Genomic DNA, 24,719 nt, shown 5'->3' on the forward strand with positions numbered 1-24,719 from the left:
GTAGGATTATGTCAATGCTTCTTTCCCCCATCAGAAAGTCGACCACAGTAAATCAGAGACCAGACCCAAAGACTGCTGATAACACAGAACCATGTCTTTCTGCAAAACTCAGTTCAGACGATGATCTGGCTTGCTACTGCGGAAAAGATTAATCCTAAAATTTCATTATTCTGCAATTTTCTCACCACACAGAACAAGTATTTTTAGCAATTACTAGTCTGCACCCAGGAGCAAGATCAACCATCACTGAGAGATGCTAAAAGACACATAGGAAACAAAGCCATTTTCTCCTGAAACAAAAACATGATAGATTTTCATAAGAGACTGGTCTGAACCAGGAAATTGAAAAGCTGATTAGCTTGTAAAGCCTTTTTACAGCCTCAAGTGTTGCTAAATTTATTGATCGTCATGGAACACCGAGCCAGACAACTTCCATAAAACAGACTCACTCCTACTGATTTCTTCTAATTTGAATACTAGAATAAAATTTCTGCTATTTTGGAACACAGAAGAAACTTGACAATATTTCATCACTGAATGTATTTTATGTATCAGCTAAAGCTGGCTAACCATACTGCTCAATTTTAACATAACGGTTTTTTTAAGCAGTGTTTTTTGAGACAACCTATTTGAAATTGGTGATACTACTTCAAATGTTATCAAGCAAATCAGTGAATGAAATCTGTATTGTATTTACCACAGTGCAGAACAAGGCTTCACACCACCTAGAAACTAACTGATCTGCCAAACCACCTTTACGTTAGATGTCTATTTTAAAATGTCTGGATTTCAGCAACCTAATTCAAGTTCAAAGCTTAATACTGGCATGTTAGCTCTTCTTTATTTTATTAACTGTTAAGACTCTGTATCAGCTTTATGCTTAAACAAAAAATAACTGAGGACAGTGAATGACAATTCACTCTAAACAATTTTTGTACCATTTGACTCTTTCTTAAACTTCCAACAGCTCTGTTTACACTACTTATATGCAGGAAGTTAGGGTTGAGCAGAAAAATTCAGAAGTATCCCACAGGTTATGATAAGAAGCACTGTGCATTAGTCTGTGGTTGTTTACTTCTTTTGGAAGCAGGAAAGGAGTTTGATAGTTGGTCAGAGATCATGCACAGCAGCTAAACACAAAGAACATTTACATACTCATAAGGCAACTTGTGAGCTCAAGAAATTACTTAAACTCCAGTGTGCAGTGTGGCTACTGTGTTAAAGGCTTTACTACATACGAAGGCAACTTCTATGTAATGTCCTTTCACAATGAGGGAAAGCGATCTGGAAAGGAAGTCTTTACATGCCAAGCAGGGTAACAGACTTCATCTGCTGCCTTCACATCTGTGTGTCCGCAAACAGACCGTGTCAATATCACAGGCTGCACACTCCTTGTTTCTTTTGAATTACATCAATAATCTGCTTTAAACACGCCATTCTTACTTCTCTTTAAAATGTGCTCTTCAATTACCTCCTCTTGAAAACTTCCTGTTTCTGCGAGCATAAATTCAACAAGCTGGTACACACTGAAATTTCATTTTCATTTAGTCATATTCAAATATTAGAAGCAGTGCCTCGGTTCAGTCACAGCTCTTCTCAGGTTCCCACTCTGCACAATACAGCATTACAGTAATGTATGAGCTGGTCACTGCAGAGGAGCTCTCCTGTTTTTGTAGGCAGCTCAAAAGTCCTCTTTTCAGTTCTACCTCCTGCACACTGTTAGCATTTAGCTACAGCTAACACACAGCTTCCATTTCTGTGTGTTGTTTCAAACACGAGAATGTTCCACACCTATCTGTGGCTGCAAATTGCAGGCTGATAAGTAAACACCAGGAAAACAGGAGATTAGGTGCCAGCCACATGCCACACGTCGCTGCTGAGCTCAGCTAGGATTTGTGTCGCTTGGTCTGCAGTGTCGCAAAGCCCTACTCAGCAGAGCTGGGACAGAACCAGGGAATTGCAACCAGAACCAGGGAATTTACAAATGGAACCAGCACTCTCTAAAGGGGGGGTGGACTGGGGTTAAAAAGACAGAAATGATGCGTAAAAGAGGACTTCATCTTACAACTGAAGATCTACAAGGTTATGAGGTCAATTACTTCTATTACAACAATCAAGCCAGGCCATACTCAAGCTGAGCAGTACTCTGAATTAGAAATCGCATTTTTCACCCTGAAGATGTACAAACAAAATATTATTCATGAAGCTGTATGAACTGACACACAAACGGTCATGGTGGCAGTAGTTACCAAAACGGATGGAAAACAATAAAGGAGAATAAACAAAACACACCAAGTCAAGGAGTCTTAATAGAACTTCGCTGTGAAAAGATAATCTAGGGATAACACAGCATAAACAGGGGTGGTGGTATATTGTTGGGATTTTATATACAATCATTTTAGAAAAAATCAACATTGTTTTATCATTTCCACTTAAAAAGAGGTAGACTGGGGCACTTGCTTCAGCAATGACTTCCCTGCTGGGGATCAAAAATGTTAAATTTTCTAGTTGGTCTAAGCACTTCTACTAAGCATGGCATAAAGGCAGGCACAGACCTGACTTCTTCCAGAACCAGAAGGGTTTCTAAGCCTTAAGGAGCTCCCAAGGAGTTTTCAAGACGACCAACCTCTCCTGTCTCCCTGCCAGGTTCTTCCTTTGACAGATGAGACTCAAGCGTTAGCGAGTGCAGACATTCTCATCTTAGGATAACAAAGGGCAGAAATAGTGAGAATGCAAAGGCTGGAGAACTATTCACTGAAAAAGCAGTTCCTTTGCTTTCTGGAGACAGAGGTTTCTCCTTTACCCCCAATCCCATCCTCCAAGAGCCACCATCTTCAGAGCAGCACAGCTCTGCTGTGAGAAAAACTGGTCACGGAGACTGTTTCTGCAACTCTAAGATCAGAAACAGAATTTTCTTCAAGTTCTACATACCCTACATACCTAATCACTCAAAAAAAACGCCCAACCCAACCTCCCCAAAACAAAAACAAATAACCCCCCCAATAAAACCAAAATCCAACAAAAAGCCCCCCCCCAAACCACACGACCCACCCCCAAGCCCCGAAACCAAAAAAGCCCCTTTCTATACAAAAAGCTGACAGTAACAAATAAGCTAGTCTAGAAAAGAGAATGTCTAATGTAGAAGTTATTACTGTATGTTTTATATCAATCTAAGAAACCCTAACACTGAGGAACCTAGTGTAAAAAAAAAACCAAAAAAGAGACAGATCAGAAACTCAGCAGAGGTGTCTGCAATGTTCAAGAATTCTGGGTTATTTAGGGCAGTTCCCCTAGAGAAAAGAGGAGCAAGTATACTACCAACAATAAGCAAACAGTGGCATACCTTAAGCAACACCCACCTACCTACTTTCTACTACTGCAGAAAGAATACAATTTATTGAAAAGTGTTATTTTTTCCATATGTGTGCTGTATCAGATGTTTCAACATCTTCCAGGTTATGTATTTTTAAGAATAATAAAGTATTGATATGTAAGCATAGTTCAACCAAGACGTTGCTCTTACAGATCACCACACCCTGACTACGCAATACCCTGTATGTGCCACAGGCATATAGGCTCTGCAATTGTATGCCAAAAAAATTATATGGGTCTTGGAAACAGGAACAGCGTGGGCTGTGAGCAAGAAAAAAATGCCAACCACACCCCAAAACAAAAACATAAATACAACAGCAATATACGAGCAACTTAGATACTACTTTTAAAGTTTGTTTCTCCTTCTCTCTCTTCTTCCAACTGCTTATGTCAGGTGGTGTTACAGTGTCTAAAAAGGGTGTTTCCAGCATGTTAAAATAATTTTAGAAGCTAATTAACTACACACACTGTAGCATTTCAAGTCCGCTGACAACTGAATCACGTTGGAAGCCCTAAAGCTGGCAGCCTGTGTTACTTCAGCCCACAAAACTCCCGGAAGACAGGGAGGGGGAGAAAGGAAAAAAAAAAATTAAAAAAAGGGACTGCAACATGAACACAAAGGAGCCTCAAGCAGAGGAAGCAGGAAAGCAGAGCCAACAAAAATAGCTAACTCACTTCGGATAGACGTGTGCCTTCTGTTTCCAGCAGGAATGGCAGGACGCGGCTGCTTTTCGTCCCAGCGCTGGAGCAGCTGTGGCTGTGCTTTCCGGGAGTGCTGGCAAAGCCAAGCCCGTGTGCTGAGTGGCACAATCTCCACCCAGCAGCACGGCTTCCTCACTGCCAGCACAGCCCCACGGTGCCAGGGGAGGGGACCCAAACCAGCAGGTTCAGGCTCAGCTAGTACGGTGGAAGCGAGAAGCCACAATGAGCAAGCCTGCCTCCCACTCCCGGGTCACTTCGGGAAGTGGCTGGACCAAGGTCCCCCAGCAGGGACAGCTGTCACCAGGCTGACACTGCGAGCGTCACGCAGCAAAAGCAGGGGTGAAATGCCTGCTTAGGATGGTGCAACAGTCAGCTTTCAAAAAGCTGTGCTCGCCTTTCACCTAAAGAGTTGGTTGCAGTGGTGCCACGGGAAGGAATCTACTTATTTCCCCTCAAAAGACCAATATTCCTACTAGAAGTCTACAGAATACCCCTCCCTAGAGTTGAACTGAATAAACAGGTTCCTAGAGTACACAAATGTTACTAACTGAAAGTCATTGTCAAGGCCATTAAAACTTGACCAGGAATTTTTTTAAGCATAACAAATCCAAATGATTTATATTAATTTATAAATTACAAGGTTCTTCCTGAAATACCCATAGTGACGTGCTCTTGATTTTTTTTTTTTTTTTGGCTCAGTAATCAAATTCTCAATACTTGTCATATGGGACTGTGACTTCAGACACCTTTTACTCAAAAATGGTTTCCTTTGCAAGGTGCCTCCGTAGAAGTCACCAGATTTTTATTTGGTGACAGTTAAATAAGGTATGCAACAGAAAGAAACCTAAACAGTAAATATACTGATAAACTAGATAAACTTCTCCGCTACAGAAACAGTGGGACTTCACTCAAAGGTATTTAGTAACTGCCCCTTTTTAATCTTGTATTCCTGTTCATTGCATAAGAAAGCAGACTGAATGCCCCTTTACAACAGTGATAATTTGGATGCCAGTCGAAAGCAACTAACCTTAAATTTCTTAAATCATTAAGGTCAAGAAGCTTTTCTCTGAAAATCCGAAACAAAAGTAATTCTTACTGAATTTCCACTGTTGCTGAGCTCTTCCAGCACAGTTTCTAAAAATACTCCAAGATAGTAAAATGGACAAAGACTGTCACTTCTCTAAGCTACAGCAGCCAGCCACAAGAAAATGATTACTCGTTAAGAGCAATGCAAAAAATCTGCTACATAAAAAGCAGCAAAACATCTGTTATCAATGGAATTACCACAAAAGAACACAAAGATCCAAGAAAGGTGGCTGGATTCCTCTGTGTTCAACTATCAGTGCCTTCTATTAATAGCAAAGATTGAACACTAAGCTAGAAACTGTTTTTCCTGATGGCTGTGGAACTGGCAACACAATCATTAAAAGCTTTTAAAGAAAACGCAGCAGCACTGGTAACGAATCTTCTGCAGAGGAAGGAGGTTAGATCAGATTTTCCTCCTCACTGCTGTCTGATAACACTAATAAGCCATGACCTCCTGGTTTGGGCACCTTTGCAATTAATGTATACAAGGAAGAGGCTGCTCATAGGCAACCACTAAATATTGATGATCACAACCTTACATGAATCTACCTTTTCAGTTCATTTATCTGACAAGGCAGATAAATGCTTACTGAAAACACACACAGTCAAACAGGACTGCACATCAAAGAGGAAAGAAAAGCCGGTGATAGATACAAAGGAGTCAGAACACCTGTTTCTGTTAAACACCTTTAAATTAGTAATTTAGGTTTGAGTCATGCAGAAACTGGGCACATCAAGGTTGCCATAGGCAGCCAAATAACATCCCCCTAAGAACAGACTGAGCAGAAGCAATGAGTACACCCTGGCTGCAATGCCAGGAACTCGAGAGTGACCAAACAAAGAGCACAGGAGTAAAAGGAAGGCACAAAGAACCGTTCAGATGGAAACTAAAACAAAAACAAAGCCAGACAGGAGAGTGCTGTCCCTTAGGAGTCATCCTTGTGACAGGTACCATCACAGGACAATCAGACTGCGCACATCCATGACACAATGACAAGCCTTCATCACACACAAGTTCCTGCATCTTAAAACTCAAAAATGCAGGTGACCCAAGAAGGAACAAGCCATCAGTTATTATTACTTACTAACTAAAAGGAAAAATTATTTAGGTCTAATATGGAGGAGCAAAACTCCCTCTGGCTGTTCAGTTCAAAGTGAGTCATTTCACTAGAGGGTTAAAAAACCAAATTTAACTATCCTACTTCCTCTGCCTCTTGTAAGGAGTTAAAATTTATCTGGGATAAAGTGCATCAATGACAAGTATTACTGACCAACAGAATTATTAAAGAACCAAAAGAGGTTTTGCACACAGAACACATTAAAGCTGTATCAGGGAAAAAAAAAAAAGGAAGAAACAGCAGTCCCAGATTGTTTAAGAGCAGGTGGAGTAATTCTGATTGCATTAAAAGATCTGACTGGTTTGCAGCAAAAGAAAGAACTGCCTTGCCTCTTCAAGAAATACTCCTCTTCCTGTAAAATTCCTGTTTAAAAAAAAAAAAAAGCTTTGCAAAATTTTTGTTTTCAATAGGTATTTTTATAGACCAAAATAAGGGCAGAAAGGAATACAGCCAGCCAAATGGCTTGAAAAAGGTACAGATGGCACAAACTACAAGAACAATACATCTCTGAGTTTTGCTCTATTTTAAATAACACTACAGCCTCACTACTAAAAGTAAAAGATATAATTAACAGAAGATTTAGCCTTGGGTGAAGAAAAGCAGAAATGGTTGAGTGGGAACTAAAATGGTTAAACCTAAAATAGCTATCCAAAACCAGTCAGTATTAGACAGCCATGAGGTGAGTATTTTCATACTATATAATCTTCACCTATAAATACTTTGGAATGTCATAGAATCTGGAGAAACACCAAGTACTGATGAAATACATAGCCCAAGTTGTCATAACCCAACATAAGGCAATTCCTGGCAATTGCATTAACTTATTTTCATGACACTACCTTCCAGCTCTCATGCTTAGTAGTATCACCAGCAATCGTGCCTTTCACACTTATGGTTGAGAACACATTATCATAAAAAGAACATGAACTGGGAAAAAAAAAAAACACCAAAAGAAAACTTGTGTTAATTAAATATGTGCTTCCACGGGACTATGCAGCTACAGATTCTTATGCAGAAGGATGATCTTTGAGACTGTCTCACCTGTCATGGGAACTACATATGGACAACTACATCCAGCTTGACTAGCAGGAGAAAGGCCCTGGCAAAATACAAGGAATAGAAAGAAAAGCTGGGGATGTCATTAAAGTGTTAGACAAAAGCATTGGAAGAAAGTGACAACAGCATTTATATCCTTGTCTCCTCCTTCCTTAGGTAGAAAGGAAAAAATAATTACTTAGGTGGCACAGAGAAATCTTTAGGGCTATTATTTTACAACAGCTTTGATTAAGAAAATAAAAATCACATTCAAAAGCAGAAACACTTCCTGCTGATAGGGTCCCTCAAACAATGGGTTATCTCCAGGATATGGAACTCTGGGGTGGACTAATGGACTCCTTGGAGCAATTGGTAGGAGCAACCAGCCTCACATCCCTGGTGTGAACTGATGAGCTGGAAAGCCCCTGGCTCATACAAAGGAATGAAGGTGTGTTGAAAAATGTGTTAAAAAGGGCTTTCGAAACCTGAAAGTGCAAGATAGTGAAAGTGCAGAACAAGATACCAGAGCTAAACAAAGACATCAACCTTGTCTCTGCTACTGACCAGTGGCCAAATAATTCATTCTGCTATCAAGATGGGCGTGATTTGAGCTCTCCCTGAACTGCAGCAGGATTGCACACCACAGACCCTTCCCCTGAGCAGGGAGGCCTGTCGAGGTTTGGGATCCCTCACCTGAGACAGGGATCTTTCCTCACAGGTGGCAGAGAGACCCTTTACTCACCATAGATCCTCAGTGAGTGACTGACTGACAGTGTACTGAATTAATGCTATGAAACAGCATTAATCCATATAGAGTTACTCAATCATGTTATAAACATTATTTGGATAATTCCACTGGACATAAACCCTTGCCCAAATCTGAAACTAAGTCTGAACTCAGCCACACTTAAGGTCCATCAGGAATTTAGAAAGCAAGGGGGTATACTCTGAACCTCACAACTCAGCGGGAAGGTCTCCATTACCCTTTTCATCTCTCTGTGTGAATCATTCCAACTCAATTCTAACTCAATATTCTCTTTTATGTTTCTTCCACGCAATAATTAATGAGGTGAACCTGGCAATCAAACTTACTGAATGTTGTCAAACCACTGTTAATCTTCATTAATTTCCATCAAACTGTCAAATTATTAATTTACCTCAATAAAGCATATTGTTGCTTCTCTTTCCAATGAGCTGCATTTCAGTCATCTGTGACAAACAGCACATAACAGTGACTACCAAGCACAGCCATCAGTTCATGCATAACCACCATCAGAAGATTTTCAACACCTTCTTTCAATACTCTGCAAGACCTGAGCACCCTGTTGCTCCTCAGAGTATCATCTGCGCTCCTTTGCAACTCAGCTTTATAATGCCTCTCCAGGGACAATGAATACTCCAGGCACTCCAGGGACAATGAGGGCAAAGACAGTTTCTCGGTGCTTCAATCTCACCAGGTTCCACCAAGTAAACAGAATCCAAAAATACAGCTAACGATGAATAAAGAACCACAGTGCCGTTAAAGTCAAACGAAGTTGGCCTCTGACATCAATGGGACCAGGATTCTTTAAAATAACGAGGACACTAACAAAGAACACGTGAAAGGGGAGAATGCTACCACATCTGTTTCCTCAGGAAGTCAACAGTGGCTTGTGCTACCCCTTAATTTCAATTCAAAGACCACTTCCTTTAGTATGCATTACCTTAGCAGCAGAAGGTGCTCCCCTTGTCTGTGCTTTGGGGGGTTGGCTAACATTAGCACTTGCTTGTTTTTCCTACAAAATAAAAGAAAGACATAGCAAAGATCAGAAATATTTATGAAGGAAAAAAAACTCAAAAAAAAGGACACTAAAAAAATGTCCATTAGAACATTTTTGCAAGGCAACTCATCAAAAAATAAATTCCTCTATGTAACTTTAATTCACGCAGGGACATTTCACAAAATGCTGCCCAGCCCAAAACAGGCTGAGTTCTCTTGCACTGTTTTATGGCTGATATGTCTGTGCTATTTCCTGTGGCAGAGTGACTCCATTTTAAGTAACAGTTAAAGTAACAGAAACCATATATAATTTAATGAAAGATATCAATGAAAATAAGAAGGTCAAGCTATTGCTGTTCAGACATAATTTGAATGGTAATCAAGAAGGTAACATCACCCTCAGGGAGGGAGGTAAAGGTACAAAGCTAAGGGCAAAATTATAGTTTGTTTCTAAGAAGCTCAAGATTCACAACACAATTACAGCATTCACACTTCCAGCTGCTCTCCACAAGCAGGCAAGGCTGCAGAAGGACAAGAGATTCCACCAGCAAACTCAGTAGCACCATTTTTAAATTGACTGGGAACCAGATATTGGAACAGACTGGGGGATCTGGAGAGCTCTGTCATTAAGGCAGTTCCAGCTTCTGTTCTCTTTCTGATTTAGCTCAAAAATTTGCAGATCATCTAGAGTAAACAAAGCTGCACATTGAACAGTCACGTTCAGTCAGAGCCTGCGCAGTGGGCCACCCACTGTGGCCACTTACGTAAGATTAACATCACCAAAATATCTCTCAAAGGTACAAATGGAAACGATTAGAGGCATATACATCAAGGATGTCACACTTAGTACTGGCCACACTGGAAACAACGACATCCCAGTAAAACTTCACAGGACGTTTCAAAAACCAAGAGTAAAAGTGATTTTTCCTGCTACAGAGGAGTGTGGCTGCCTCCTCCTTGTGTCCCAGACCAGGGTCCTCCTCCACAACTGCTGAAGTCCAGTGTTGTCCAGTACAGACCAGTACTGCCCAGTATAGACTATGTAATCCACAGATCCTTCCACTTCTAATTAGGTTGTCCAAGTAATTAAAAATTTGAAGGGCTACTCTCCCAATTTCAGAGAGAAAAGAAATTTTTAAAAAATCACCAAAAATAGAAGAGCACACCTCTGAAGAGCAATCAGTATTCTGTGTATGCCTTCAGTACCAAGAGATCTTGACTGACACCTCAGGCTCAGCCTTTGGTTCAGGGTCTCACGGCTCATGGTGTTCAGGATATACTTTAGGTACTAAAGAAAATGCCTCACGTAACTGTGATGCTCTGAAAAATCTCAGAATCGCAAAATACCACAAATCCACACATACTGTTTTACAGAAGTTTTTATGATACCTCTAAACACACTCAAAAAAATTCAAGCACAAGGCTAACTTTCCTCCCCCCCACCAAGCCTGAAGTACAAAAAACCCACCCAAAACAAAAAAAACAACTAACAGAGTGAAATAAATCCTTGGTCTGAGTATGAACTTACGTTAACTCATTAAACAGAATAAAGAAAAAGTTGTTCATGTTTCTCTGTTTTGTGGTAAGCAGAACAGAAATAAAGGTAGGAGAGAGAGTAGAAAAATAAGCAAATGCATTCTCCTCTGGAGTAGAGAGAGACTACCTAGAGATAAGCTACATGGAAAGTTACGCCACCAGAACAAATGAGTATTCTTTACTGAATGCTCTCCACAACACACTAAGTAAAGTAATACATGTTAGCTCCCAGGATCATCTTTCCAAAATAACTTCTTTGGTACTTAATACATTTGTAAAAGCTCAAAGACTAGCCCCATCATACTGTTAGGTTCATCCTTCTTTTACTCTTATTAATATAATGATATTATGTGTTTCCCAAAATGCTCCCTCCATGCAAGCCAGCTCTGACACCCTTTATCAACAAATACATCAGGGCTGTTCCCATCTTCTCCCCTCCAAGAAGTGGAACAGTATTTTTCCTCTGTGAAAGTCTCAGACCCAAACAGCTGAAGAATTACCTTGCAGCTGTACTCACATCTCGCCTTCCAACCCGATAATAACAGAGCCAATGAATTATCAAAGCACAGCTTCTTTGTGAAATGAATTAAAAGAATCACAAGCCTGTAAAGAATTGTGTGAGAAGGAATAAAAGCTGTGGCACATAGGTACCTATAATCTACTCTTCATTATCAGCAGTGGCTTCAAAACAAAAAGATAAAACACTATTTCAGAGTGGAACGTTAATTCTGCAGGTTTAATAAAGGAGAAATGAAATATAAACCCTTTTGATATGCAAATTTTCCAAGGGAAGACACAGTGCAGTTGGCTTAATAGAAAAAAAAAGCCACCAAACCACAAAAGGAAAGTATGTGCAATTTCTGTTCTGAAAATGTCTCTGACAACCACCAGCAGCATTTCAGCCTCCTCCTATCAATCTTTCATTCAAGATTTGCTTGAGCAGAAATCACACTATATTTCTTCTTACAGCAGAAAGAGCCTCACATCACAACAGCTCTCAGTGAGTACCAAAAATTTAACTGAAATAATGTTATTTTTCAACTACCTTTGGCATTTTAGCCAAATAACCACCAAAACAGAAAGTGGAGATGACGAAAAAGCTTCTCATAACCCATCCACTGAGGATGGACCAGGGCCACAATCCCCTGTGCCAGTGCCCACAGTGCTGTGGGGTACAGGGGCCGAAAGAAAACACACTAACAATGCAGTTTGAAGTAAATAATTCGGTGCCAAAGTAGAAAAAAACCCTCACAAATGCTGCCTTCAAAAGTTGCCTATGCACAACTCAGACCAGCAGTGAGCACTCCAAGAGACTGTCACCAGTCATAATTAATGCCTTTACTCAGCACTATGCCCCGGGACTCTCGAGTGACTCTAATGCTTTTCTGGATAAGGAATCCTAAATGACAAGCATCAGGATTAAAAAGTATCACAGAAATCGTGGCTTCAGAGCAAAGAAACAATTCTAAAAGGGCAGGAATGCCTCAGCACCAATTATCACTATAATCCTCTCAAAGTAAAGAATGTATTTCCTGCGAAGTAAAGTATAATGATTTGAGCAAGCAGCACAGATTTTGTCCACACTGCTGTAAAGCATTGCTTGGAACGTCAGGACACGTCAGAGTGGGTCCAGTTTCATAATATATCTGGTAAAACGTTACCTTATTCTAAGCTGGGGCTTCATATTCCTGAAATACATGGCTGCGCCCATCTTTTAATACATTTTCAAATCCTGACAGCAGAAATGCACAGGGTGGGCTTTCACAGGGATACAGAACCTCTCCTTGATATTTCCCTCTACGACAGCAAAAAGAGAACAGGTCTTTCCAGATTACATGCAGTTATTATATAATGGCCAGTCTCTTCGCGAACGAAGAACCGGGGAAGGTCTTTCCACCTTCCAGCCTGCAGTTATTAACTCGAGCCTGAATCCACTCAAAATAGAGCAGAGGGCTTTCAAAGCACAGTCACACACAATAAGAGCACTAGTTTTGCCTTGATCTTAGGAACACTATGTGGTTGAGCATTAGACCACACTGTGTCCCAAGGGCAACCCTCTGACAGGGCAACATTGAACCAGGACCATGCAATCCATTACAATGCAAGACCTGCCTTACTGAGTTTGGATGAGCTTCACTTTTAATATTTCCCTGTCTCTAGAAGTAGTCTCTAGCAGCTGATATAAAAAAATCTCAAAACCAGTAGATGTAGAAATAGGTCAGGTCCATTTTGATATTTCTTCTAAATACTCTTGCAGACTCAGATAATGTGTGGGTTGGGGACTTCTAAATTTCAGTGTATTTTATAAACCATCCTGAGTTTCTCTTCAGTGATTTTGTCCCATCTCCCCTTGAAAGAATTTATCTTTTAGTATCCAAAAGCTTCTAGAGTACCAGTGCCCTGATGGTCTCAGAAAGTGGTATGAAATTGACAGAAGGGCATATGTAAGGTGAAGACTATGGGGTAAGGAAAAAAACCTCACCAGCCGTCCCTCACATGTTAATAAACTGCTGAAAGCCCTGAAACATCAGTAGAACAGGGGAAGAAAGGAAATTCATTATTTCATACACTTTGCAATGGTATGCTGCAGACATATTGACTCAGGTCCATTATGTAACAATGCAATGAGAAAACAGGGGAGCAGATATGGGGAAAACCGCAGCACATCACTCACCTTCACTGGATGGCAGCTGCATCACAGCTGCAAAACCATGCAACAGCTTCAAGTGCATGAGCAACCACCAATTCCCACAACGATCATTTTGTTTCTGTTAACATCTACCATACACGCATTGATAAGAAATGAAAGCACTTCATTAAAGCTGATGTAGATTTTCAACAAGTGTCTGATTCTGCTTAGGATGTGAATTCAGCAAATGTAAAGGTTCTAACAACCAAGACATAGAGATACGAGATACATCCCTGTGACTTGTGCCTTTGCCCTCGAGCAGTGCCCAATACAACATAAAACTCAGTCAGCTACAGTGATGAAGAACTGCCTCTATCTTTTTCCAATTATATTTTTTAATGCACCTGCAGTTTCCAACTCTGTCCCTTTGGCACGTCTTTTGCCTATTTCAACAAGGCACCATGCACAGATACACGCTCAGTTGCTCACCAATAGATTGACAATGTGTACCTCAACCCAAAGCTGACCCTTCCCATTCAAATAGACTCCCCCACTCCGCCTAGGGTGAAAGCTTGAGCAACACTCCCGAAATGATACAAACAAGTATGGCAGTACCTTTCCTTTGCTAACAAGGGCTATGGTATCAGAGTTCTGTCCCTTCCAAACCTGTGCGCAATACTTCTCTCTTTTGCTAGATGCAACAGCATTGAATGTTATCACAACCAAAGGTCTTCCAAGTAACTACTATAGGCTGTTGTGAAGGATCAGTTTAAAGTAAAATGGCCTTAAGGCCACACCTTTGTTTTCATTTTGAGAAACTGGACAGACTTAATTTAGCACTTCAGAAGAGTTGGAACCTCAGTACTGCAATAAGATGATGCTTCTGGCAACAGAGCAGAAGAGGCGGGAGTGGACCCTTGGGAAGAGTTACAGAGAGGGACTGTGTGCATCCTTTAGTTTACAAGTTATAAAGACACTAAGCAGAATGGAAGCTGCTGCAAACAGCTGCTGAACACACCTGCCATCTGTCTCTTCCAGCCAGTCTGCAAGCTACAGCTGTGTGACTTCAGCATCAGCCAGGCCAGTGTAGTGGAACACAAGGGATTGTAGGAAAGTTTTGAAGTGACAAATACAGGCTGCAGCTGTGCTACCCATACGTGCAGGAAGGGCAGTCAGTTCCAGGATTCAGAGGGGAAGGCTCACTGCTTTCAGTGAGTTCATGGCTTCCCCACTGAGCTTTTATCTGTGTGAAGTAGCCTGCTACTTTGGCGACCTGGCTCTTTTCTGTCACGATGAGCAGCACGATGACCTGAAGTAAGGCAACTCCAGCTCTGTGCTTCAGCACCTCCCCTTCCCCACATTTCACCTGTGTCACTCAGACAACATGTCTATTCTCCTTTATGCAATGCTTCAAGATCCAAGAATTAAAATACTTCCGATAATTAAGCAGAAAATCACTAGAAACCTAAAAAGTAAATACCTCCTGAAGAAACAATCCTATGAACCAGTGTTTGTTGGCATATAATACATAAATTACATGTACTCGCTGCAATGAGTGTATGTAATTCCAAACCTAGGGAGTTTTTACATAGATCATCTTCACACAGCTAATTCCTAAATCTTTTAAAGCATTATTTTATATTACTGGATTGTGAGGCTAAAATTGGAAAAATCCTATGGAACCATTTAATCTCCTCAGCAGCTCTATACAAGGGTGTATCTTACCAAGCAGGTTTCTATCTACAGTAAGCCAGCTGTTTTTTCTCAATCTACTTCTAAATTTCTGAGGAAGTAAAGCTTAAGAAGCCTATTCTATACCCTAACACTATTCATTTTGCGCTCTCCTTGATGTTGTGGCTGATTAGCATCTCCTAGCGTCACTCTTCCTACCTCAACTTTTTAAAGCTTTACTGTCCTTCTCTCACTCCTTCAGGACTATCTACCCAAAAATCTGAGAAACAGAGTTTTTTACTTGTTATTTTTAGTTATACAATAACCATATGGGATTTTACTATTTTCCTTTCAATATGGATATAAAGTCTTCAAAGACTTTCGTATTTCCTTGTCCATTTCATAATGCATTATCAAACCTTTTCTAGTAGGCAGGTGAACAACTTCGACATTCTAGACAAAATTGCCCAAAACTATATGCAGATGGACTATAAACTTCGGTTTAAAAAAACAAAAGACCATGGAAATAACTTCTGACTTTTAAACAAAAATGTAACATAGCAGACTCTTGGGAGCTGTGTACAACTACTATGAGTTACTATCTCAACTGCTTAACAAATCAAAGTGTTTTGAAGGTAGGTGTGAACCACAGTGGAGCTGACTCTGTTCACTGGGTTTGTGGAAGAGGGCTTTGCTCTGCTTTCACTTTTAAGCACTGCAAAATCAATGGAAGGAGTGAAACATACAAAGAATTCAAAAGAGGAAACACGTATTCAGTATTCTAAGGACTCAAAAAGCAAAAGTATCCAGACAATAAATTTAGTAAGAGTCTTCTGCTGCTGGAAATAGATCTTCTCAGTGAGAGGTCAGAAACAGCAACTCCACAACCTCAACCTACAGGCCTCAACTCCTGCTCTTCCCACAAAAAAGTCAGCACTTCTCTATTAAGAGTAAAAATGCACAGTCCAAGAATCCGGTGTTAAATCAAGAATGTATAAATGAACAATGGGATTTATGAAAAAACTAAAATATCTATAGAAAGGAAAGGAGGCATGTTTTCCCAGGCTAGAGCAGCCTTCCTTGCTTTTCTGTACAGGAAAGAAGGGCAATTGCCTAAATCATCTACTTCAGAGGGTTGCAATAAAAGCATTCACTAGCCTTATTTGCAATGCAGTTAAACAAGCTTAGACAAAGCTATTTCCCACACAGGTTGTCCTAAGGATAAAGCATCAGGCACATCTATTTCTGGCTTCCCTGGACCAATGACTAACATTTAAAGACAAGTAGACAACTTGTAACAGTCATTTCTACAAACTCTTTTTTTTAATCTGCTGTTATACCTTCCTTGGAATAGCAGAGGCTTCTGGGGAAATGGGATGATCAGTGCACTGCTGACCTGGCTTGGACAATACCTCCTCTTTGCATTACCAGCCCAACTCACTGTAGCACATAAGGACCTACCACCCAGTGGCTAACAGGGAGCTTCTGGAAGAGAGAAGACCAATCCAAATACTCTCCAAACACTGCCTGCAATCCTTGATGCCCTCTGATGGTGTGCAATAGCTGCTGTGCTCCAACTGTAAAGTTGCTTGTGTAAACTCAGTGTAAATACCAGTTTCTGAGAAGGCAGGATCTTGAAAAATAAGTATCTTTTCTAAAATATAGCACAGGCCACATATTTCCAAGTGTGTCAGGAGATGACCCACATGTGCAACATCTATGCATGAATTTGAATTTCTGGCTGTGGAAGAAAAGCCAGAGTGCAAACAAGGTCAAAAGCATCACAGTGCCCTCACTTCACCTTTACCTCCATGAAACAGAAAAACCAGGTGTGTCCCACAGTGTCCTGGCACTGCACAGCACATACTCTACTGAGATAGCTTCCACAGATACTAACAGGAAATATTTGGGAAAATATGAACATAGCAAAGAAAGTAGTCCCAGTAGGACTCTCAGCAGCACAAGACAAAACTATACATTCCTGGAAAGAATAGTGAGTGGCTGTAGTCACCAGTTAATTTTCTGAAAACTCCCAATTTGCTATGAAAAGGCAAAAATCTGTACAGGATAAAATTTGTTACTGACTTTTTTTCCTAGTATGTTCAAACACTTGAATTTACCTCTGTAACTTCTGCTTTTTTCTCTCCTGCCTTGGAAGAATCTCCACTTGCCTTCTTGTCACCATGCTGTAAACAGAGAAAACAGATGCGTAGTTATTAAGGTCCTAAATGACACCTTCTACATAGCAAAATTCCCATACATCTTACTGCAAGTATTATTCCTTTCATATACGACAACATGACAGAAGGAAGGATGAAGTTTGTCTTCTCGCTAATGGACTGTATTTCTAAATGACCTGCTGGGTAACTTCATGTGGAATCAGCCAGAAGCTCAGGACTTCCAGGACAGTATGTGTAACATGACTGCTCTTGTGAAAAGCTCTGGAAGATATTCAGCTTATCACTCATTCCTCACCAGCACAGAACTCTTCAACAGCTTTGGAAATGCTGTCAGTCTCACAAGCTTCAGCAGAAACTCAACAGCTCCCAGGGAAACCAACAAGACATGTACAATCCTGCACACCTGAGCTTCCCTCAGACACACTAAAATGCTCATTATGCCCGGTCCTCCTTATCTGAAAGAAAGCTGTTATCATGATTTCCATAATTCTGGTGCTGATATAATAAAAAAATAAATGCTCTAACAGTTCAGGCACGGGTATACATTAGGAAATAGAGTTCTTCCAGGATTCCCAAACCTCCTGAAAATTTCATTTACTCCAAGACCCTAAACCTCTTCCTTTCACCTAACCTGATGTGCAAACCCATTTGCTTCCCATGTGCAGCAATGTACAGAGACACACAGTTTGTTCATCACACATTGCAACCCTCTTCATTTCTGAAAAGTGGTGAATATGGTCCCTCAAAAAACCCTTTTTCAAAAATAATAAATTAAAAGTAAAAAGAAATTAATACAAAAGGTAACATAATATAGCTACTATTTAGTATCTTGGCTACTGTAATTTCCCACAACCAGTGAGACATCTGGGAGCAAGGATTCCCATCAGGTTTGTTTTGTTAAGTAAAGACAGGAGATGATTCAAGACTCATTTATTCCCTTCTGTTTTGAGGACTGAGCAGGGGGTAAAGTTTGCTAATCCACTAAGTAATGAGTTCCTACAGATTTTTCTTTACATGGCTATAGGGAGAAAGTAATGATCCATGTATCATTGCGCTATCTTCAACAGAAATCTGTTCTAGCACATCAGCAGACAGGCTGGGAAAACACTATAGCTGAATGAGAAAATAAAACTAGAAATCAAAGCGTAGCATGTCTCTAATTGTTTCCATTATATTGGAACACAACAAAAATTTCAATAATTGTTTTGAACAACCTCTAATAATTCCAGTTTTTAAAATGAGTTTGGGCATGACTAAGGTACTTGACAAATTTTAAAATTCAAAATGCTGTTCTCATATTTCAATTGTGCCTCTTCAGAGGAAAAACAAGCCCCGTGGTTGGTCTTTTCACGTAGGAGATGAATTAATTCAGTGCCCTGTAACAGCACTTTAAGTATAGACACAATTAATCCATTTATCTGTGCTTTTTACTGCTACAGTAAAAGCATATCACATACATACCGGTAAAAGCAACAGCAGTGAATGCTATTGCTGACAGAATAGTAATTCCAGAGACAGCACTGCCTTAAGGCTCAGGAGCTTCAGCTCCTGCAAAGCAAAGCTGTGTTGATGGGGCTCTCATCTTATATGAATATCCTCAGCATCACAACTCTCTAGAAGCCAAATGCTACCCTGAATCCAGCTAATCCAGCTATTGAAACACGCATGTCTTTCTGCACGCCACGTGTATTTCCTTGCTTTCATTCACTTTCTTCTTCACATTCAGACATGGTTTTAAAAGCATCAATACCAAGCAAAGTGCAAGTTTTTTATTATTTTTTTTTAATTTTAGTAAACCAAGTCAGAGAATATAGGAACTAAATATGTAATTCCTACTGAATGTGCCAGACCTTCACCAGGGCTAAATCTGGTCTTACCCTTCTTCCCTAAGTCCATCTCCTCATCGTCATACCAAAGAAACCTGAAGCAGATGTGAGCATGGCATCCAAAAGGGCATCCAGCCCCAGGACTATGAAGAGGAAGATATGGAAGGGGGCTAGCAGAACATCAACTCTATGTCCCTGAGGGACTCCAGGGCAGCTTCACTGTCCAGGGAGGACATGGAATGGACCAGGACAAGGACCACTACTTTGCCACCCCTAAACTCAAGTCAGAGAGAGATTAAAAGAATACATCTTCCCTCCAGAATGCTTTTTCAGACTGTACCTATAATGAAAAGATTTTGACTTAGAGGCCCAATACTTCTTATTCCAGCTGGGAGAACAAAGCATATACAGTCTGATCAAAGTAATTTTTTATCCGGTAAGTTGGAGTCATGCACTGTGTACATACCAAGTGCTGATACACTGATACTCTCCAGCCTCAGATAATAAAACAGCCTGTGAAAGTACTGCCTTGCAGGAAAGTCTGCCATCCTGAGGAAGAAACCTTGGAAGCGCAGCTTCTTCCACTTGCTGAGGAGACCAAGCTGGTTCCCTGAACAGATGATGTGTAAGTTATGAGGAGGGACCCTGTTTCAAAAATGCCCTTCAACAGCTCCTTCCTTATCTATGTTTCCAAGGTTTGAATCCTCCAGTAAAAAAATAAATATATAAATAAAATAAAGACAGTAAATCAATCTGCTTGGCAAGAGGCTAAGCTCAGGTTTCCTGGGACAGTGTGCATGCACTGCTCCTTTGTATTCACAAGCTGATGACACGAGCTGTCCTCTTCTTTTGGCACTCTTTCCTTTTCTTATTCATCTCTCCTTACAATGCCAAAGGTACACATCCATAACCAAGCCAGCAGTCAGAGCATCTCCAGCTCTCTCACACGAGCTGGGCATATAGCTGAAGTTACATGTCTAGTTTAACTCAAGAGCTGAGAACAATTCCTTGTAGCTTTTAAGTTGGCCCAAAATATTTTCCAACATTCCTAACTAAAAAAAGAAAACAAACCCACAAACCTACCTATAATCACACATTCACTAAAATATAGATGCATTATGAAGAAGAAAGTTTATCCTGAGATCTTCATTCTGTTCTAAAGTGCACAAAAATGTCACCATGCTATTATTTTGAGACACACCTTTAACTTCTGAGTCAAAGAGCACTTATAAACTAGAAAGTAAATGACCTGGCTGAAAAGCACAGAGCAGATTACTAACGACTGACTACACATCTGTGCATGCAAAAAATCCAGCCTCTTACTAAGGGCTTTCCTTCAAGGAATTCCTCCTAAACCCTGGGAGCCCCATCAGCATTAATGAGCCTTCGGTTCTACGACACTGCGCAGCATCTCAGAGGACACACAGTAACTGGGTGAGAAGTGAAGCCTCCCTGTAAGACTCTTAGGTGAAGTCAACCAATTCTGCACTACAGGTATTAAATGAGATGGGAATCTGACCTGCCTTTTCAGCTGAAATGGTGAAGAGGATAAAGATCTTTGATACTGCTCAGAAAACTGACATCTAAAGAGCTGCCAGGGGAGCCACAATCAACCTTGCTAGAGCCACACTCCTTTGTGTCTGGAGACAAGAGGGATCTCCAGTCCTGTGTGTTCACACAGGTGCCCTTCTGATGCCAAAAATCATAACGATGGGTTTCCAAAAGAGCAGGTGTAGGAACAGTTTCCTTCTGACCACAGGTAGTCCTATCTTAGCATCTTTTCTTACCCTGGATGCAGTGACCAGAACTATCAAGGCTTTTAACACCCATTTCATCATTCAATGCAGCAATTCCCAAACTTTCCTCACGACTTTGTGTCACCTCCACCACAGTACCACCGACTTGACTTGACAACAAACGACACCTGAAAACACTGCTAAACAGTGATCCAAGCTACATGGAGCAACTTAAAAGTACACTTATAAACTCAGCAGGTTTCACCTACCTGATTATATATTTAGGAAATATATTTAAGTGATGTTTTCTCTTGCACAATGTATACTTTCTGTAAAACTTTAACAGAATGCAAACTTTTTTTCCTCCACTACTCCATACAGAGACGGACCATTTTTTCCTATGACTAATAAACCATAAAGGTTTTTTAAAGGCTTTTTAATACAATCACAGGCTCGTCACAGCAACTGGTAGCGACCCAAGTCCATCCAAATCCCATGGAGCCATCGAAGAGATGTGGTTTACTCAGGGAGGATATGGAAAGCGCTGGCTCTTCCCGGCAGCCCTGCTATCCACCTATATAGGGAAGACCATGCCTCTGGAAACAAGGCATCCCGTGGAGTTTTTTTTCCCTAGAGCAGGCACAGCTACAAATAAATCCTGATGCACTTTTGTCACCTCTCGATTTCGCGTTATGACGAAAAACTTCCAAGAGCACCAAAACACCTGGTTTCCAAGTGTGGCTGTCAGGCTGCGGAGGAGATGAGGACGGGCATCGCGCTCCCACTTGACCTGAAGCACCGCTACAGGAGCCTTTAAAAAAGACAGTGGCTCGCCTGCAGCCACCACAACCCTCCTTCCTTTCCCCTTCTCCAGCCTGAATGCCGGAGAGCGGAGGAAGCATACCGGCCGCCGGAGCCCTCCGCATCCTGCGCCCGCCAACGGGGCCCTCCCTGGGGTGCTCCGGGCTCTTCCCCGGCCCCCCCCCCCCCGCACTCACCATGGCGTACCACCACCGGGCGAAAGCCATGGCCCTGCCGCTGCTGCTCCGCGCCGCCCTGTCCTGCCTTGCACTGCCTTGCCCGGCCCGGCCCGGCCCGGGACGTGCCCCAGGGCGGCGCCCGGCGCGGAGCCGCTCCCACCGCCAGGGCCGCGGGGCGCCCGGGGCAGCGCCGAGCGGCTCCCCCGCCCTCCTCACACACACGTCCCCACATCCCGCACGTCCCTCCCAGTCCCGCCTTACCGCCGCGGGCAGTGACTGCCGCCCCGTCCCGCGCTCCGACATTGCCAGCGGGGCTCCTGCCACCGATCCCGAGGAAGAGAAGCAGGGGCGTCCAGTCACTCCCGGCTCCACGGGCGCCTGGAAAGGCGCTCGGTCCCTCCCCTTCCTGCGGGCGCCGAGCCGGGACGGGGGAATGGCGGGGGGGTGGGGGGGTGGGGTGCCGCAGGGCCGGGATGTGGCGGCGAGGGAACGTCGAGTGCCTGGCTGGACGACGCTCAGCTGAATAAAGAGCTTTCCTTAAAATGAGGGGGGAGAAAAAGCGCATAGACACTTTCCTTCTCCTCATGAAAGTCATTCCCCTTGGGAAAGTCTTTGGGTGTGGACAGCCGACCCTAGGCTGGCTCCAGACTCCAGGGCAGCTCCCACCGGTGGGTCCTGCCCCTCACGACCTTCTTCACCTGGATGGAGCCGGGCAGTGGGTGCGTAGGGCTGCTGCAATACCCTGCTCCTCCACCAGCCCTGATCCAGCCTTAGCATCCTGGCTATTCCATCAGCGTCCACCCCAGCCTTGGCATCCCAGCTCCTTTACAAGCCTCCCTCCAGCCTTGCCGTCCTGGCTCCTCCATCAGCCCGAAACCATGGCCTGAACTTGTTCCTGCCACACTAAGACTCCTGGTTTTGAAGACACTCTCATATCTTGTGGGTTACTGTGGTGTTTAACACATCTAGAGAATTTGCCATAGCTGAGGCTATGAAATGGAAAGTACAAGAGCCTGTGTGCTGGAATGGGCACAGTTCACCGACTTTGTCTCGCCCAAGAAGCAAAAAAAGAAGGTGTCTGGAGTGTTCTGTGCCAAGGAATCCCAGATTCAGACTGGGTACGTGCTGGATGAGTTGTACTACTCTGAAAAGTTTAGAGCAGCAGCAGTGTTCAGGAGAACACATGCACCTGTGAGGAGGCCCTGTCTGTCAGCAGGAGGAAAGAAAAGTGCCCCAGTCTTTAGGGAGTGGTCATCTCCTGATCCCTGATTCCTTGGGGAAGAGGCAGTAGGACTAAGCCTCTTGAACCCAGTTAATGCCTGTGCCGTCTCCTGTCAGAATGAAGGAGACAAGTGGGTGAGGGTGCATCCCTCAAGGCCTTGGGGAATGGCTTTAGTCTGCATAGAGGGAGGATGGTTCAGACATGCCATCTGCATAAAGCTGCCCCTGCCCATCCTTCCTGATTAGATCCATGCAGATTTGTGGCTGATCTCTGTAGTGTTTCAGCCTGTGACACATATTAGTTTTCCATTCCACTCGACAGGTCATCTGCCTAAAATTTTAAGTACCCAACCTTTACCAGAGCTCTGCATTGCATCTGGCCATGAAAAAGCAGTTGCGTGGGACCACTTACAAGGATGTGCATCTAGGCAAGTTGCTCCAGAGGAGGTGGAGGCGAGGGCCATGCTTAATGCACGGCTTTTACACAGGGCTCTTCTGTGCTCTCTTTTACCTGGGGTCACTCTAACAGGTCTAACAAACTGTACTGCATTCCTCAGCTGCAGGCAGCAGACCCTCCCTCCCTGCTGGCACAGTGCTTGAGGGAGCCTTCAGCAAGCTTCACCTCTCTCACTGCTTTGTGCCTGATGACAAACAACTGGAAATGACAGTAACTGAAACGGTGGAGCTCCACAGTAGCAGGTCAGTAATGAATGAAACCCCTGGTGATATCAGCCTGTACCATGCTGGGCATTCAGGGTTTTGCTGACCCAGAAGCACATCATCAGACTTAAGATCTCCTAGTGGGTTAGGTTAATGGCTGTAGGAATGAGGAGAGCTGCCCAGACACTTGCCCCAGTTCCTGCAGACGCTACAATGTTTTGGGAACTGGCTGGACTCCATCCAGCTTTGCAAGGAAATCATGCTTTAGGGTAAAGGGGTTGGCAGTGTTGTTTCTATTAGAAGGCTCCTCTGGTTTGCCACTGCTTTAAGAAACCATTGTTTATGGGCAATTTCTGCATAAATTTTCTCTTAACAAGTTGAGATTACTTTTATATGTAAAGGATGTAGGCAGCACCCATTTACCTGAGTATGGAATAGCCAATCCTTATTCCTCTGACAGAAGTGATGTCAGCTGATGGGTGCCTGAGTCAGCCTTTGAAGTACTGCAGGCCTAACCACCCCTCAAACACTTGGCTCATTTGGGTCAAGATTTGGGTATTTAATTGGAGTAATTATCCAACTATCAGTTTGTTCAATGAATAGTCACTGGAGAAAGAGCAGGACACACAGGTTCTGTACTCTGGTGATGTGTAATGAGAGCAAGTATTCAAAAAAGAGCTTGTGTGCTTTTAATAGTCATTTATAGATATGCATCATGGATATGCTTCCATGTAATTCAGACTATTAGGAGTCTAAAATTGGAATCCAGAATCACAGACCCATTTTCCTCACCGAACCTCATCTCCAAAGGGCACCAGCTGACGTCAAATGCTTCTGAATAAAACGGTGTTCAAAATTCTGGCAGGATCGGAGGGAATTTTTGCCAAGCATACATATTTTATTAATATGACTTGCATAATAGTATGACTGCAAGTTTATGAGTCATTCCCCAAATTTACAAAATAAAGTACAAAATCTCTTGTGTAACTGGATTTTTATCTAGGGTAGTTTAAAAGAGGTCTGAATTAAGTATGAAAACTTTTCTCCTTTCTTGTGGTTTACCAAGAAACTCATCCCAAGTTTTTGCTCTGTTGTCTTCCTCCCAAAACCAAAACCATCAGGATTTACTTTCTTTTTAATTATTATTTGGTGCATTCAGTCCTACCCTGTTTTAACACACTGTAACAAAGACAGACAAGTACATTTCA

General features: G+C 42.2%; 1 protein-coding gene across 1 annotated transcript in view; it reads right to left on the reverse strand.

The window, feature by feature from the left end:
* CAST (calpastatin) overlaps positions 1–22,020 on the reverse strand; it is a 51,376-nt gene extending 29,356 nt beyond the window's left edge. The window contains 3 exon segments of the mRNA XM_027882981.1: positions 9,017–9,088; positions 17,029–17,094; positions 21,892–22,020. Coding sequence (XP_027738782.1) covers positions 9,017–9,088; positions 17,029–17,094; positions 21,892–21,933 — 180 coding nt within the window. The 5' untranslated portion in view covers positions 21,934–22,020.
* Positions 22,021–24,719: the final 2,699 nt, after the last annotated feature.

The sequence above is a fragment of the Empidonax traillii genome, unplaced genomic scaffold (assembly GCF_003031625.1).
Source record: "Empidonax traillii isolate 1590-97213 ecotype Southwest subspecies unplaced genomic scaffold, ASM303162v1 scaffold116:size1738432, whole genome shotgun sequence".
In the NCBI taxonomy this organism is placed as follows: domain Eukaryota; kingdom Metazoa; phylum Chordata; class Aves; order Passeriformes; family Tyrannidae; genus Empidonax; species Empidonax traillii.